This window comes from Leptodactylus fuscus, chromosome 1 (genome assembly GCF_031893055.1).
Source record: "Leptodactylus fuscus isolate aLepFus1 chromosome 1, aLepFus1.hap2, whole genome shotgun sequence".
Taxonomy (NCBI): Eukaryota; Metazoa; Chordata; class Amphibia; order Anura; family Leptodactylidae; genus Leptodactylus; species Leptodactylus fuscus.
In genome coordinates this window covers 91,010,863-91,029,971 of record NC_134265.1, presented here as the reverse complement: position 1 = coordinate 91,029,971, position 19,109 = coordinate 91,010,863, and the positions used below count along the sequence as shown (strand labels likewise).

General features: G+C 42.6%; 1 protein-coding gene across 1 annotated transcript in view; it reads right to left on the bottom strand.

The window, feature by feature from the left end:
* Positions 1-18,410, bottom strand: part of NAA25 (N-alpha-acetyltransferase 25, NatB auxiliary subunit) — a 46,434-nt gene extending 28,024 nt beyond the window's left edge. Inside the window, exons 1-7 of the mRNA XM_075272807.1 lie at positions 18,332-18,410; positions 5,189-5,274; positions 4,905-5,043; positions 3,979-4,097; positions 2,200-2,274; positions 1,096-1,203; positions 658-736 (exon numbers count right to left, since the gene is read on the bottom strand). Coding sequence (XP_075128908.1) covers positions 658-736; positions 1,096-1,203; positions 2,200-2,274; positions 3,979-4,097; positions 4,905-5,043; positions 5,189-5,274; positions 18,332-18,389 — 664 coding nt within the window. The 5' untranslated portion in view covers positions 18,390-18,410. The remainder of the gene's footprint in view (positions 1-657; positions 737-1,095; positions 1,204-2,199; positions 2,275-3,978; positions 4,098-4,904; positions 5,044-5,188; positions 5,275-18,331) is intronic.
* Between the last annotated feature and the right edge of the window lie 699 nt (positions 18,411-19,109).

Here is a 19,109-nt window from a genome sequence, read left to right as displayed (position 1 = left end):
ACTGGAAACTTTATTCACTCTCACAATGTGATATTTATGTCTTTTGTAGGACTCTCCACCAGTGAAGTCACAGGGCTTGCACACTACAACACCCCAATATTTTTTTTTTAATTCAGACTACATTTAGTGCAACAGCACCTGCTTGGCATCTGGCTACTACATGACCATCAGATCAAGTTAACCCGCAAGCACCCACATTTTTTCACATGGTGCTACTACAGGGGTTTTATTTTTTGTTCCGGTAGATAGACAGGCAGGTTAGAATTACAGAATGGGAACCAAATACTAGCACAAATACTATTAATCTTCACTCTCTACCCGGACTCTCAGATTATTTCTGCCGTAGTAGAAAGAGGAACAATTTTAGGCTATGTTCATGTTGCTGCTAAGAAACTTCATTGCAGATTGTGTCAAAAATCATGGATGGAAATGATCCAAAAAGTAAGAAACCATAAAGGAATCCTAAAGAAGCTCATTATAGTCAATATTGTCCATTGTGAACCATTTGTGAGGTCATATGACATTTGACTGTCGGGATTTAATTTTTTTTTCTTTTCGTATAAGTGAACCTAAAAAATGGAAACACTGATAGAGATATTAAAATAGCCCATCCATGGAAAATAAAGCTGTGTAAACTACATGTAGAGAGATACATACCACCAAGTTTCCCTCTGATAACCTCTAGGGCTTCCTCATGTTTTCCCAGACGCTCCAAAATCATGTAGTACAATTCAACCTATAAAAAAGCATTAAACATTGAATAAATTGCATAAACATTAAATATTAAAATAATATAGTGATGCTCACTCAATGTTTTTGTACAATACGCTTTATAGTTACAGTCTTGACACCTATTCCTTTGCCCTCATACTGACAATTGTTGTTTAGAGGTTTTACAGGTTTCATGTTATAATTGACAAATTAATGAACACACACACACACACACACACACACACACACACACACACACACACACACAGCACTCAGAAAACGGCTATACAGAATATCACTATGGGAACTATGTACATAGTTGTACATGTTTGCGTGCGCTTGTGGTGGTTCTGCGATAAAATAGAATATGCCACATGTTCTTACCTCAGCCTCTGCTTCAATCTTATCCTCCTTTACCATTTTTTCAACCATTCTTTCAGCCAGGGGCAAAAACATTGTTTTAGAAAGTTTTTCATCTTGTGCTGATATAGACTGGAGAAACATTAAAAGTGAAATATTGAAGAAACATACAGTAACATAAAAGGGGTTTTCAGGACGCTGATACTTATGGCCTATCCTTAGTATAGGCCATCAATATCAGATCTGCGGGCGTCGGACTCAAAAGTACGTCACTGATCAGCAGATCGAAGTGGCTGTGTCTGGTATTTCAGTTCAGCCCTATTCACTTGAATGGGACTGAGCACCAATTCTGCAATAAAAGGTCGCCACAACTTAATGGCAGCTGTACCACGCAAACAATGAAGTAACCACAGCGCTTGATGTAGTGCCAGAGCCCCTTCAATCAGATGGTTTGCTGGAATTCAGACCCCCATTGACTCAATATTGACAGCCTATTTACTATTTCAGCTGCATAAAAATACTATGACCACTCATGAACAGATCTAATTCTATGCCAACAACCATTCACATACAAAAAGCAAGTTTGCCTCACTTGTATCACTTTCTCAATGTCTTACATAGGAAGTTGAAGCAATTCTAAGATTACTGTAGACAATGGTTCCTGGTGAAGCAATAAGCACACAGATCATGACCACTGTAAATCTGCAACCAATATAATGCAATTACCTAGGCTACTGATGCTGAACAGGTAACACAGTAATAAATACATTACAAGCCATAAACTTGTAACACTTTAAGGCTAAAGGACCCACAGCAATAAAGCACTACAGGAAGAAAATGTGGCGGAAACACAACACTTTTTCCTGCATCACTTTTCACGTAAAGTCCACAGTCATACAAAGTATACCTATAGGGAAACCGCCGACGTTTCCATAGGTATAACGGACATGCTCAAGATATCCAAAAATGCAACGGTTTTGGAAATGGCAGAATCTTTCTGCAATGTGTAGATGGGATTCGCTAGAATGCCATTCCCTTTGCAGGAACTGTAAACCACAGTGTTTTTTGCCGTGGTGTTTCACATGGGGCACAAGCTTAAAACATATTTCATCAGTATTCAATGCTCACCTGCATAATTAAACTCATCACAGACCAGAAATAATAAGGGTTTTTTGGAACAATTTTGTAAAGCGCCATCCCAGCCTGTAAAATAAGATATAGAAATACATAATGAAGGCCTAAACTTTGAGCAAACTTTGTATAAGACAGTACAGTGAGCGAACATGAACAGTAACACTATTTCTGGCTATTATAGTTCCTGATTCCTGGATTTGTACACTAGTTTTTTCCTTTGTAGGCTCTATCCAAATTTTTCAGTTCTCCCTGAGCTGGGAGGTGTAGAGACTACTATGGGAGAGACTACTATGTCTCCCACAAGGCAGAGGACAATCTGCTTATTTCACTGTATCACAGTTTCACCTAGAACAGTGAGGGCCAGCCATTTGAGTTCGTTGTGTCGAAATTTGTAAAAAAAAACAAAAAACAAAAAAAACCAGCATAACTTGGGTGGCATGTCACTTCTAGAAAAATTCATAATTTTTTGATATTTGTAGCTCTAATAAAGTTTTATTTTAATATATATACCTTATTAATTAATAAAGCAAAAAAGTTAATTCTCTACCTTGCCGCTTAGTGACTTTTTTTGTTGCTGAGTTTCATTTGCTATATCTTCAATTCAAGGTTGGTATTTCGTACACTTCAAGCCCTTCCCCCAGAAGTGCTGAGCAGTAACTGTGTTAGGGTACAGTGGTAGCACTGTGAGGTCTTAGCGTTAACTTTCTCTGATGGGGTGTTCTCTTCCCCCAGTATTGCTGAGCGGTAACTGTGGTGGGGACACTGACAGCAGGGTGAGATTTGGTAGCTACTTTACGATAATGGCTCCTAATGTAAGGCACACACACACCTGAGATGACTCTCCTATCCCCCTGTAGTTATTGGAATAGACCTTGGTCCAGCCGACTACCGGTCACATGGAAACTGTGGGACACAGTTGTAGTGTTCCCAGCTATTTGGTTGCAAGTCTGCCATAAATTTAGTGTGGGAGGGAAGCCTGTCTTCACTGCCTAACAACTTACAGTCTTCACTAACGGAGGTAATATGGCTGCTGTTCACGCAGTGCTCTCAGCAGAAGAGTGGCCAAGCCTCCGTATGCTATCAGCTTGCTGCGTGTCACCTCTGACATGTGTGTCATAGGTTAGTCATCAGGGACCTAGGACAACATAACATGTTCAGTTATATCCAGCAGTGAGTGAGTGTGTGTATCTGCTGTCACACACTACTAACATATATTCTATCCCATATACTGTTGTGAGCTTTAATTTGACACCTATGTAACATTCTGACCATCTTGCTAGGGAATTCGGAAAGTATTTTACAATGAAAGTCAGTTTAGAAGGGAGGGGCGGAGCAGGAAAAGAGCCAGATAAGTGGAGAAAACAGATTTTGCTCTAATATAATACAAAGCTTCTTATATTCTCTTGCGCTAATTTATCCAAAGATTATTGCAAAGTTAGTAATTATTTACATTATCAACAATAATCGTAATAATCCATGATCATGCATTGAGTTTTGAGAGAATTTTTTTTTTTTTTTTTTTTTTTTTTTTTTTTTAAACAAACACCACCACGGGAGGGGAAAAAAAAAAAAAAAAAAAAAAAAGTGGGACCATTCTAGCCAGACTACTCCTAAAATGATTTTTTCCTTTTTTTTTCTCACCAGAAATTGATGAGACAGAAATCCATTGCCTACTGACTATAATGCAAAGAGACAAAAACTAGTAACGTAAGCTTTAGTATTTTCATTACAGGGAGAAAAAAAAAAAAAAAAAAAAAGGACAGAAATCCATACCTGCTGCATTTTCTTGTATTCCCCTACTCTAGCATAAGCCATAAAGAGGTGAGAATGATATTCTTCACTGCTTGGGACTTTTCTTACTGCCGCCTCATACAACTTAGTAACCAGTTCCGCTAAAAATGCATTTAAAAAATGTCAATTAAGGATTTATTCTGAAACGTAAGCACAAAATGCAAATAAAACATAAACAGTAAGATGTCAAGACTGATGAAGAGACAACACATACATACATATATTATGATAAGTTTACTGTGGCAACTGCATTGCAGCAAGCAGCAGAAGCTGAAGTAAATGTCCCAGGAGCAAAGACAATGCAGAAGAGACCAACGTAACATTAGGACCCTTCAACTTGCAGTTTTATAATCCGCTGGATATAGCACACTGTCAGCTTTCCCAATCGGTGCCCTGGGTGAAGAGCTAGCGGTCCTGGTACCACTCACACAGCACAGCGCTATAGGTGCTGCTGGGAAGAAGGACGTTCCTGATAGACTGTCAGAAACGCCCTTCTAACAATGAAGAGCTACAGTGCTGGGACCACTAGCTCTTCACCTGGGGCACAGATCGGGAAAGCTAACTGTCGGCTTTCCAGTGGTATATAACACCGCATGTGCCCAAATCCATGAAAGGACCTCTTTAAATACATCTTCAGACCTGATGGACAGGAGGCTGTACAGCAGCACAACAGCGGACAGTCACACAGTCTCCTGCAGATGTGTACTGCAGAGTCACATAAAGCTCTGCTATTGCTTTATACTGGAGATATACTGCCCTTGAATCAAGAAGAAGAAAAAAAAAGCTTGATCTAGTGCCCATATCCCAAATCCACTTGGATAATCAGTTTCCACTAACTGCCAACCTCTCCACCCGGGCCCCATCAGACTTATTATGCATTTTGCAAGATAGCCACACAATGTCCTTACGTCTGTGCATTTCCCTGTATAAGATTGTAAGCGCCTGCAAGGAGTTATCATCAGTAGGCTCCAGAGCCGCTACCTCTTGGGCAAGTACAAAAGCTTCTTCCTGCTTGCCAGTTCGTTGTAACCCAATTGCTTTGAGAACCTAATAGAGAGAAAATCGTGGAAATAGTCAAACCTGATTTCACAAGAGAACTACATCAAAGTTCCAAAATAGAACCATTAATAGTAAATTGCTGTTACAGCACTAATAGTATTATATATGTATGTAAATACAAACAAACTCTTACCTTGGCGCAGTGCAAGTCTTTATGTTTCTTAAGCAGTTTTTCGGCCTGCTGGATTGCCATCTTATTGTTCCCATTGTCCAGGTAATCTACAACAGAGTCATTTTATTCATTTCAGTTGCTGCAGAATATTAAAGATTTCTGCTTAAAAGACTAGATGGGAAGAGAATTACATTGTCCCCATCAGGCAGATATGGTGCTGTCTCTAGCTGCCCATTTGATATGATGCTGATACATCATGAAACTAAGGGGTTTAGGTCATCTACAGTGGAGTCCTTCTCACTTCTCAAATCAATATAAGAGAGATTCTGGCACTCTAGATTGTGCTATACTAAATTCATCAATTGCAAAACTAACATATCCTAACAAAACATGTGAAGTTTTGGCCCATGTTGGTAATATATATATATATATATATATATATATATATATATACACACACTTTCTAACTTTTATAGATAGCATAGAAATCCCAAACTTCCCACAGACAAACTCCTTTAGTATAAGGCCCCATGGGGCATCCCACAGCAAAAAAAAAAGTTCTGCTGGAAAAACTGCGGCGGCAACACATCACGGTTCTTTCTGCAGCTCTTTAGACAGAAAGTTTACAGAGATCTCCTTTGTCGAACTTTTGTTTCAATGATAGCTATGGGGAAATTGCTGGCGTTTCTCTATGTATAACTGACATGCTGCGATCTCCAAAACTGGGTTGGTTTTGGAGATTATTTACATGTCCGCAGCATGGTTTTTACCGCAAAGAGGGCATGGGATTTGCTAGAATCCAACAATTTTTCCGCAGCATTACACCTTGTGGGCCCCAGCCTGAGTCTGTGAAGAAACACCCAAGCATAGTTCCATACAGTGGGGCAAAAAAGTATTTAGTCAGTCACCAATAGTGCAAGTTCCACCACTTAAAAAGATGAGAGGCGTCTGTAATTTACATCATAGGTAGACCTCAACTATGAGAGACAAAATGAGAAAACAAATCCAGAAAATCACATTGTCTGATTATGTAAGAATTTTTTTTGCAAATTATGGTGGAAAATAAGTATTTGGTCACCTACAAGCAATCAAGATTTCTGGCTCTCACAGACCTGTAACTTCTTCTTTAAGAGTCTCCTCTTTCCTCCACTCATTACCTGTAGTAATGGCACCTGTTTAAACTTGTTATCAGTATAAAAAAACACCTGTGCACACCCTCAAACAGTCAGACTCCAAACTCCACTATGGTGAAGACCAAAGAGCTGTCAAAGGACACCAGAAACAAAATTGTAGCCCTGTACCAGGCTGGGAAGACTGAATCTGCAATAGGCAACCAGCTTGGATTGAAGAAATCAACTGTGGGAGCAATAATTAGAAAATGGAAGACATACAAGACCACTGATAATCTCCCTCGATCTGGGGCTCCACGCAAAATCTCACCCCGTGGGGTCAAAATGATCACAAGAACGGTGAGCAAAAATCCCAGAACAACGCGGGGGGACCTAGTGAATGAACTGCAGAGAGCTGGGACCAATGTAACAAAGCCTACCATCAGTAACACATTACGCCGCCAGGGACTCAGATACTGCAGTGCCAGACATGTCCCACTGCTTAAGCCAGTACATGTCCGGGCCCGTCTGAAGTTTGCTAGAGAGCATTTGGATGATCCAGAAGAGTATTGGGAGAATGGGACGACTGATCCGGGTACATGAAAGAATGAATGGGGCCATGTATCGTGAGATTTTGAGTGCAAACCTCCTTCCATCAGCAAGGGCATTGAAGATGAAACGTGGCTGGGTCTTTCAACATGACAATGATCCAAAGCACACCGCCAGGGCAATGAAGGAGTGGCTTTGTAAGAAGCATTTCAAGGTCCTGGAGTGACCTAGCCAGTCTCCAGATCTCAACCCTATAGAAAACCTTTGGAGGGAGTTGAAAATCCGTGTTGCCAAGCGACAGCCCCAAAACATCACTGCTCTAGAGGAGATCTGCATGGAGGAATGGGCCAACATACCAACAACAGTGTGTGCCAACCTTGTGAAGACTTACAGAAAACGTCTGACCTCTGTCATTGCCAACAAAGGATATATAACAAAGTATTGAGATGAAATTTTGTTACTGACCAAATACTTATTTTCCACCATAATTTGCAAATAAATTCTTACAAAATCAGACATTGTGATTTTCTGGATTTGTTTTCTCATTTTGTCTCTCATAGTTGAGGTCTACCTATGATGTAAATTACAGACGCCTCATCTTTTTAAGTGGTGGAACTTGCACTATTGGTGACTGACTAAATACTTTTTTGCCCCACTGTACATAAATCCCAAAAATGGCAATCTCTTGAGAATTCTGAATTAAAGGCTCATTGATGAAAACTGAAGCACCAAGAGCTATGTCCATCTGACACATTTATGGCATAACCACCAGGATTTAAACGTGATATATGTAAATGGGCTCGTCTGTTTCGTTCTAGATGGAGAAAGCATGTGGATATGATGTAAATGTGTCTAAGGTTATAATACTACACCTAGTCTAACCCGTACCAATGCTTCCAATAAATGTAAGCCACTAATCTGCTGAAATACTCCCTGCTGCATTGAGCAGGCTGCTGACCTACTTGACAGTGGACTACTAGTGCTTAAACATAATTATTACACAAGCTGTTAATTAGCTAAATGAATTAAGACACTGACACCTGCGATTGCTTTACTAGGATTTTACCCAGCATGCACCGGGTAACAATGAGAAAATGACAAGCCCAGTAAATGCAGGGAACCATGTGTGACACATAAAATGAACTAGCTCGTACCCGCGACTTCGTCTGCGGTGATTGTAGAAGTGTGTATATACAGGCGTGGGTAAGGTTTTCGTACTGTGTATAAGGTATGGGATACGAAATGTAACTTTGTATCTTGTTTTTTCTGTAATTCAGAGAATACGTGAGACTTTTGTGTTGCAGTTACTTTGTATTTGAGCTGCTATATATACGGTGTTGTGAGAAACTTTACATAGTGACTTTGGGACCGAAGTATTTGAAGTTAACCCTTTCCCGCCAATGGCATTTTTTTATTTTTTATTTTCGTTTTTGACTCCCCTCCTTCTAAACCCCATAACTTTTTTATTCCTCCGCTCCCAGAGCCATATGAGGTCTTAATTTTTCTGGGACAAATTTTTTTTCATGATGCCACCATTATTTATTCTATATAATGTACTGGGAAACAGGGAAAAAATTCAGAATGGGGTGGATTTGAAGAAAAAATGCATTTCTGCGACTTTCTTACGGGCTTTGGTTTTACGGCATTCACCGTGCAACCAAATTGACATGTCCCCTGTATTCTGTGTTTCGTTACGATTCCGGGGATACTAAATTTATATGGTTTTATTTACATTTTGACCCCTTTAAAAAAATCCAAAACTATGTTAAAAAATTATTTTTTGAAAAGTCACCATATTCCGACAGCCGTAACTTTTTTATACGTCCGTGTTCGGGGATGCATAAGGCGTCTTTTTTTGTGGGACCAGGTGTACTTTGTAGTTCTACCATTTTCGGGAAATGTTATTGCTTTGATCACTTTTTATCAGAATCAAAACAGTGAAAAAGCGGCGGTTTGGCACTTTTGACCATTTTTCCCGCTACGGCGTTTACCGAACATGAGAAATATTTGTATAGCTTTGTAGAGCGGGCGATTTCGGACGCGGGGATACCTAACATGTATGTGTTTCACAGTTTAACTACTTTTATATGTGTTCTAGGGAAAGGGGGGTGATTTGAATTTTTAATCCTTTTTATTTTTTATTTATTTTTTTAAACTTATTTTTTTACATTTATTAGACCGCCTAGGGGTATTGACATGGGTGGGCGGTGTCGCGGATTGTCAGAGCGGTGGGGGTCGGCAAACATGGCTGCTCCGGAGCGTTAAAGAGAGCCTCCTGGAGTATCGTTAAGGTGAGGGGCAAAGTGGTAAAGTATATGTATATGAGATTGTGTGGGGTTAGGGGCGAGGCTGCAGAGGGCAATATGAATTTTGTGGCTTGCTATGCTCCAAAGTGTGTGAGATTGCAGAGATGGTGGTGTGAGTTTGGGTTTTGTGGGGGTCCTGGCACAAACGTATGTGCGCTATTGTGACGAAAAGTAGCCTATTGCACAATCGGGTGTATTAACTATGTTTGTGGAAAATTTCAGCCAAATCGGTCGAGCGGGTTTTGCGTGATTGAGGAACAAACATCCAAACACACACAAACTCACAAACCCACAAACTTTCACATTTATAATATTAATAGGATAAGCAACATTGTCACCTAAACTCAACTGTACTATATTAAAAGCCTGCAATAAGAGACACAGTATAACAATTAGCACAATAATTCTCATAGAAGCTATTATAATACTGTACTTACTACAGTCTTAAAAAATGCTCCCCTTAGGACATGATCTACTAATGGCAAGGGGGGAATCCAAAAGCTTGGAGCAAAACATGTCCAAATAACAGTAATCAGTTTTCTAATAATGTAAAATAAAATCACTTCACTATTTAAACCATTCCAATAATACATAGAGCTGATATACTGATACACTCAGCTAAACCTATGCCTAGAGTATATAATGGAAGGCTAGAGACTCATCGGGCTGCACAGGCTGACGGTATCACATCAGGTTTGCTGACATAAGCTGATCGCTCTGAACAAGCAACGAGGGACGCAGACCAAAATAGTAGATGTCTGAAGGAACCATCTGTACCAAAATAACGAATGAAAAATGGAGGCGGCCATAAAGAGGCAGTAAATGTCACCAATTCAGGACGGCTATACAGGGCTGTGGTGTAAGACGAAAAGTTAAACTCCAACTTCAAAATAACATTATTATTTTTAATTCCATTATATAATAATTATTTCAGTGTATTCTGGAACAATTTACAGAAATGGTCACCGTCCCATATGGGGATTACAAACTAACAAAGTAAGCTTTATTTTTATTCATTTTATTTAAAAGGTCTAATTACGGATATTAGTTATGAAATGACAGCAACGGACATTAACGGTAATAAAATAATTGAAACAGAGGGTGCCCAATCCATCTGAATCAATTCTCACTTTCTAGAACATAAAAACATAATGGACACTTTCTTTTGATAGATTTGTTAACACTTGTAACACTAACGCAAAAAAAAAAAAAAAAAGTTTTTACATGGGGTGAATGCAGATGGACATCCAATCGAGAGGGCTTCATCTGCATCTATAGTTTAATGTCCATTGCTGTCACCTGGACATTAAATAACAGTAGTGTGAACACACCCTATTAATGCTGCCTATACTATAGTGCAGCATGGTTTGACTGCTACTGCTTTTCCCTTCTCTGTTTCCAGGGGCTGTACCGCTCATGTGAGCACTGTGACCTCTGCATTGTTTACTTGACACGGTGTTGGTGTCGTACATTTAGAAGCGACTGTGTGTGGCACTGCAGCTCCATCCAAGCAGACATGACAGGACTACATGTGGTGCATGTACCTGGTAATGCAGAGGCCATAGCACTCACCTGAGCACGGAGGTAAAAATAAAATCACTGCTAATGTATCCCTAGGCGGAAGGTAAAAAGATGGTCATAAGAGTAATTGCAGTACTTTATAATGTGAGGGATAACACCATGGACTGGGTCAATCTTATCAGGGCTGCAAATCCACATAGCAGGCATCAACTTGTCCTGCAGTGATGACATTATGTTTTAGTCACATGACCGCCATAGTCAATAACTGGCCTCAGGAGTTTTGTGGCATACATGCAAGGATCATTTCTGGAGGCCAGCGGTCACGTGGCTATATAATGTCATCACTGCAGCAACATAAACACTATAGTGTCAGTGTCGGAGATTTAACACATAATGATTATTTTTCATTTTGTCACAATATCTGTTATTGGGTTTTTTTTAGACCTCAATATTGATAACCTATAACCTAGGTGGAGGTCAGCATGCCTGCTGAGAGGACTGGAGTCTGTTCTTTGGGACTTTGTGTTCCTCAATACAGTACAAAGCTCACAGTACTCTCCAATTTGTACTATATAGATTTTATGTTGCATCCCATTAGGGCTGGGCAATCGAAAAATAACCAAAATTGTTCACAATTATTTGGTATCCTGTCTAACACTGCCTATAAACACTAACTATACACCATCCAAAATTCAGTGTCATGACAAGGTCTATACATAGTGAGCTTGGCATGTAAAGAAGTCAATGTGCTAAAATAATCGTTCATTAATCGCAATCTAAGTGAAATGATCAATTGTGATTTTTATTAGTGTCATAACTGGCCAGCCCTTCTTCCCATTCACCTAGCACCTGCTCTCCTCAAACCAGTGCACACCATATATGCCACTACCATGCTCATCTGTCACATGACCTTTTGTTACTCAGTCTTACTCAAGTGCAGTGGCGTAAGTACCGCTGTGTTTTTTTCCCCCACGTTACCGGTTGGAGTTACGGCCCTATTTACTTATCGATCCTGGCAGGGGCTGGAATCAGTAACAACATTATTATACTCAGGGGTCTTTTCAGACCCCCAAGTATAATGATCGGGGGTTCAGGAGAGGTGAGAGAACATGAAAAACCATGTTACTTACCTTTCCACACTCCGGGCAGGTTCGGGCCTACTTCTGGACGCTCCCTGACATCACTTGACCCGGGACACAGGGCCCAGTCATGTGATGTCCCGGCCGTCAATGAAGAAGGCCAACAGCACCGAGGACTGCAGCGGAGCGGGAGATAGGTAAGTAACTGTGTTTTTTATGTTTGCATGCCCCTCTCGGTCTCCGATTATTATACTCATGGGTCTGGAAAGACCCCAGAGTATAATAATTGTTCATGGGCGTCCACAGTGAGGCATAATACAGTGTAGAGGAGCCACTATGGGGCATAATACTGTGTATAGGGGCCACTATGGGGCATAATACTGTGTATAGGGGCCACTATGGGGCATAATACTGTGTATAGGGGCCACTATGGGGCATAATACTGTGTATAGGGGCCACTATGGGGCATAAGACTGTGTATAGGGGCCACTATGGGGCATAATACTGTGTATAGGTGCCACTATGGGGCATAATACTGTGTGCAGGGGTCACTATGGGGTATGCAGGGGGGTGTCAGTTAGGGCCTTCAGTGGGCGTCGGTCAGGGGGGGCCCCCATGTCAAAAGTTCGCCACAGGGCCCCGCCATTCCTAGTTACGCCACTGCTCAAGTGAATAGGTTTGGGGAGCAATACTAGACACTGCTGCTAACCACTGTGTAGTGTTATGCCGAGTATACATTAAAAAGACAGCCACCAGGAATTTATGGTTAAAAGCTGCAGCAAAAACCAGACAATTTCAACTGCATTTTTGCCATGGCTGGGTCCACTGCAGGGTGACTTGTGCGGCCTTAGGCCTGGTTCACATCTGCGTTCAGTAATCCGTTTGGGGAGTCTGCATGGGGACCCCCCATCCCTGAATGGACTACGGAACGCATTGGCAAGCAGTGTGCAGTGAAAGTAGACGTACCCCATAGACTATAATGGGGTCCGTGTGCTTTCCGTGCATTGTCCGCATGGAACATGCAGACAGAAAAGTGCTTCACGATCTACTTTCCTGTCCGCATGATTTGAGTGGAGACCGCGCGGAAAGCACACAGAGCCCATTATAGTCTATGTGGTCCATGTGCTTTCACTGCACACCGCTTGCCAATGCGTTCGGTAGTCCGTTCGGGAGGGGGTCCCCATGCGGACTCCCTGATCGGATTACTGAACGCAGATGTAAACGCAGGCCTTAGGGGTTTCCTCATCTCAGGATTTCAGCTGCTTTCCTATCTCCTCTCCTGTCTATTTCCAGGTGTTTGGCTCAGGCCAGTAGTGTGCTACTTTCTTCTTTCTAAAATGCAGTTATCTCTGGATTTACATCTGGAGAAAACATAGGCTTAGGGCTCAGTAACAAAGCAGAGACAGAAAAGAGAATATAGATATATAGATAGATGGCTAGGAGTAGAGACGGAGTCATCAGCCAAACCAGAGAAGGGGTCTGTAAACACTGAGGGGATATAATCACTTGTATCTGGCAAAGCAAGATGGATAAAGCAGTGTATTGGGTAAAATATTTCACATACAAATCTGATCCTTGAAATGTACATATCCCTTTAAGGCTAAGGCTCCTCGTAGCGAAGCAGAGGGAAAAAAAAAGCTGCAGCGTTTTTCACTGTGATTTCACAGAGTTTTTCTTTGCGAACTTTCTTCCCCTATTATACCTATACAGAAAACGCCAGCATTTCTGCAGGTATAATTGACATGCTGTGATTATCAAAAACGCAACCATATATGAATATGCAGGTTTTCCCGCTATGGATTTTTTCCTGCCGATACTGTAAAACGCTGCGTTTTTGCAATGTGGGGCTTCGGCCTAAATCTTCATCCGCAGGAAATTCAATAGAGAGTATCGAAATGCATTTGTCATAATGAATTATCTCTCAGTGGGCCAATAGCTTGAAATAAAAGATCAGAGGAATAAAGAATCAGCACCCTCATGAGGTATTTATCACTGTCTGCTTCTCCCCAGTTCATCCATCATTAAAATGTACAACCCAGATACCATGAGTAATGTGCACTATCAAGCTGGGAACATAGCTGGCTCCTATCCATCGATTACCCAAGAACTGCGCCTACGGCACACAGCCACCAGTGGCTCCGAGCCATGGACAAGCAATGAAAACAGACTGAGGACATGGGTTCTGGATAAGGGTGGGCAGTGAATATACTATCAGAATAAATCCCTTCATAGTTACTTTATATTTATTGAAGAATCAGCTACAAACACCCTAAAAGAAAAGTCAGTAGTTGAATTTCCTTCCCCTTGACAAATCAGACATGGTTCGCCAAAATTCCCCCTTATCTCTCTTTGCAAGTGTCAATATGTCTGCTGCAGCCAAATCAGACAAAATAGCCAACTGTGCCCTGGTCCTTAGTCATGTTTGCACTAGATCAGGGGAATTCTATCCTCCCATTTGTTGGACTTCAGAAACAAGGCAAAATGTTCATAAACTCACTCCGCTGTTTCTAGGTTCAGAAAGAAAATAGGGATTCTGAGAACCAAGTCTAGGCAAAGCCTGTCTGGGTTTCTGATGAACCAACTGGGGATCCGTCACCAATTGTTTTTATACCTTCAGTCCTTCACCGCGGAAGAAGACATGGCTCCTGTGCAGGAGATACTTAGAAACTACTACATCCGAAATGACTGCCGCCCAATGAAATCACAAACTCAAGCAGCCGAAAGACGAGCAAATAAGGGAGATGGGAGTAAGTTGTATCCAGACATACCTGGCAAAGACATTTACCATGGGAACAAAGGACTTCAATATGACCAACACACCTACCCTCCTTTTGTGGAAGAGTTAGCACCACCATGCCCATAAAATGGATAATGACAGGCTCGCCAAAAGCATTTACCCACTTTGTGATGTACGAAGGGGTAGATAGTTTGTGTGATATGCCGTACCATTACTCCTGAGCTACAGATATGCAGTATTATTATCCCTGAGCTGGCAATATGCATTAATATTACTGAGCCAGCACCAACAGTTTAGTAAAGATTGATCAAAAAATCATATATATTATAGCTCGGCTCCCATTCACTTCAACAGAAGCAGAACTGTAATAATACTGCATGGCCACAATACAATGAATCGAGCTGGCCACAGCCCCAAAAAGCTGTCCCCGTGGGGGTCTTTAACCAATATGTATCCCAAAGTGGTGCCAACAAAAAGAAGAAAAAAAAAAAAGAAAAAATGGTGATGTGGGAAATATGTCCTGTGGAGTCCGTAGTCCAAAGCATCCATTCATGGTCAGACACAAGCAGTAAAACTACTCTAACATACAAAAAAAATGCTAATGACTGAATTAATCTGAAAATAAATATGCAACAAACTACACATCTAATTAATTATTCAATATCAATAATTGCATAATTAAAAAATATATATATATATTTGTAATTGTAAGTCCCTGCCGAAGACTCACTGCACCATATATATATCCACCACTTTCTATGTTACAAAATGTGGGGATGGACATGTGACCCAAAGTAGAGCCGCAGCAGATGTGGCAGAGACACAAGACTTGAGGATCACTGAAGCAACGAAAATCTAAGCATCACCGTGATGGGGACTGGGATGGGTGCAACTAAGAATGCTTATATGATACGGAGAGTACACTACAGAAAGATTTTATTCCCCACACAATTCCCTTAAAACACGGCTTTTGGGGGTCTTACAAAATAGTCTTTACTGAATATAACACCCTATATGTAAATGCTTCTCGTATAGACATTTAGTAATATGAAGAAATAATTCTTATTTACTGACAGATACTGACTCGGCTATCCTTTACTGGTATTTATTCTACCAAGGAAGACACAGATGTACATTGACCACTGCACGATGCAGCATGTGGGGTAAACAAGATGAAGACCCCCAATGTGACCACCTGTCTGCTCGGCAACTACTATGTATGGAGCACTGACTACTTACTGTGTGTGTGACCGGACACCTGTTTCTCAAGAGCGGCTGAGCCTTGTTGTTCTCAATATAGAACATGCAAGTAGCAAATGTTGCCTTCAGTAAGCAAAGACCCCGACAGCAGCCATTAATATAAGCAGGGAGGCTGTATCGAACTGGCTCAACTGCTCAGGCCTGCAATAATGGCATGAAATATAAGTTATAGGATTACTCTATTCCTACCTATATTCACAAATACAGGCTGGTGATGGCTCATACAGATTCAGTTATATGACCCAATGTATTAAAAGATGGCTGAACCATTATACCAAAGTAGCCCTCTTACTTCTTGTGTCTTCCAATTCCTTCATAGACTGTAAGCTCTTGTGAGCATGGTCTTTATTCCTATTGTTTGATAGGTTAGCTCTTTGTCACATTGAAATGTCTCATATTTTCTGTTCATGTGTCCTCTGACTTGCAAAGTGCTGCGGAATATGTTGGCACTAAATATTATTTCATACAGGATCTACTGTATCTAAAAGTGTTGCAAAATTAAAGATAAAATATACAAAAAGTATTGTAAAATATTACAACATCTGTAAAACCAGAGGGGTGTTCAGCAGCCAATCTTTGGCACTAGTGCTGAGGAATTTTGTAGTGAGGTCACCGATGCGACCAGGGTCACAAGGTGAGAGATGAGACGTCTTCACTCAACGATGACAACAAAAAGCACTGAGGTCCTGAGTGAACAATGGAATTGGGATTTATAAAGTATGGAGACATTGACTTTTTTTGATGCTTTTAATTCAGGTCACTAGATATGGGATTTGTAATTGTAACATGGGCACAAAATTGTACTCTTATGTGAACCAGTCATACACTGCGCCCACTGCCAACCTCACAACCACCACGTCCATACACTGCGCCCACTGCCAACCTCACAACCACCACGTCCATACACTGCGCCCATTGCCAACCTCACAACCACCACGTCCATACACTGCGCCCACTGCCAACCTCACAACCACCACGTCCATACACTGCGCCCACTGCCAACCTCACAACCACCACGTCCATACACTGCGCCCACTGCCAACCTCACAACCACCACGTCCATACACTGCGCCCACTGCCAACCTCACAACCACCACGTCCATACACTGCGCCCACTGCCAACCTCACAACCACCACGTCCATACTCTGCGCCCACTGCCAACCTCACAACCACCACGTCCATACACTGCGCCCACTGCCAACCTCACAACCACCACGTCCATACACTGCGCCCACTGCCAACCTCACAACCACCACGTCCATACACTGCGCCCACTGCCAACCTCACAACCACCACGTCCATACACTGCGCCCACTGCCAACCTCACAACCACCACGTCCATACACTGCGCCCACTGCCAACCTCACAACCACCACGTCCATACACTGCGCCCACTGCCAACCTCACAACCACCACGTCCATACACTGCGCCCACTGCCAACCTCACAACCACCACGTCCATACTCTGCGCCCACTGCCAACCTCACAACCACCACGTCCATACACTGCGCCCACTGCCAACCTCACAACCACCACGTCCATACACTGCGCCCACTGCCAACCTCACAACCACCACGTCCATACACTGCGCCCACTGCCAACCTCACAACCACCACGTCCATACACTGCGCCCACTGCCAACCACACAACCACCACGTCCATACACTGCACCCACTGCCAACCTCACAACCACCACGTCCATACACTGCGCCCACTGCCAACCTCACAACCACCACGTCCATACACTGCGCCCACTGCCAACCTCACAACACCACGTCCATAACACAAAACTTTTTGCGGTCAGCACATTGGAGCCAACACTGATTTAATAGTATCAGTAGCAGACGGCGCTATTCTCTCCAGCAGAATGAGGAGGCCTGACATAGGGCGACCATCGTTCTATAGACTCTAAGCAGGACACTAATGGCAGAACACAATAATAGTGTACCTAGACGCTAACTAGCTGTCCAATGTATAGATACTGCCATAACACAAGAGAGTAAATCTGTGACAGTAACACCGGTCACAATACACAGAGATGGCACCAGGTGACTTGTACTGTACCTGCAGTATACTGAACATGTGGCGTGCAGTATATACGGTGTTCCATCCACCATAATGGTCAGTCTTATAGCACCTACTATATTTGCACCCATTCTGCCATGTTCTGCCACACCCCTTCTAAGCACCACTCTGCCAATCTGTCAGATGTCCCAGGACATTCTATCCATACAGTGCACATACAATGTGATGGCTCTCATATACACAGAGGTATGGAGGTATGGAGTCATATACACACAGGTATACAGAGGCACAGGACACAGCCGGCCGGGACAATGTGACCTAGTACTGCAGCCTGCTCACTACATCACCCCGGTAATCTCCGCCCGCAGCTCCCAAGAGCACCGGTTACCGGAGCGCTGCTCACGAGCCCCATCCCAGCAGCCATTCATCCGCGGTGCTCCTGAGAGCCCAGTGCCGGGCCTAGCTCTCACACCCGCTCTGTGCTTTCCTTCCCTTCCGTCACCTACCCTACATGTTTTTCTATTCCCTGGCGTGTTGTCGCCCAGCACCCCGGGCCTCACAACGTCCGGACACTCACCGTAAATCGGTCTTAACCGCCTGTCGTTAGGGTCCTGCACATGGCCCCGCGCCGCCATGATGACAAGCGCAGAAGCCGAGTGCGCATGCGCGGCAGGAAGCGTACGGCGGCGTTAAAGGGACAGCGCAGCTGTGTGATGGCTCCTTGTCACCTCAGCTCGGGTTACAGCCTGCTTTGGTAGTGATCTCTGTTAGTGGGCTGGTTCACTTCATGGCTCCATATTAAGAGAGATACCAGGGTCAGGAAATAACAGTAATGAGTTTTATATTCATTCACTTTTTTTTCCTTTAAAATATTTCATGTTATGCTCAGTTTTTACCGCAGGAGGCAGTAACTGGTTGTATCCAGGGCTGGTTTTATACTGGCTGGAGCCGCTAGCTATATGGTCAGACTTAGCTCCCCTCCCCACCCAACTTTCATTTTCACTACTTGTTACCCCTGCACCCTTCAGCAATGTCCTGATACTGACCCCGGCCTTAGGATTTTGTCTGTGGGGCACCGATCAGTGAGGCAGGGTGCAGAAAAGAAGCTAGTATCTGTCGTATTATTAGGGGATGGTCATACTGAGCGCTTTGAGCTGATTTTGGGGTGACGATCTTGAGGTGAAGACCATCTCAAATTACTCTCCAAATTTCTCTGTGTGAACGTGCCCTTAGGGTCTGGCTTTAAAGTCTTTATAAGGCCGGGGCCCCACGGAACGTAAACGCCGCGATTTGCCCGCAGCGGAGATGCTGCGGGAAAAATCGCGGCGGGCGTTGTACAGTGCAGGCAAAGTGGA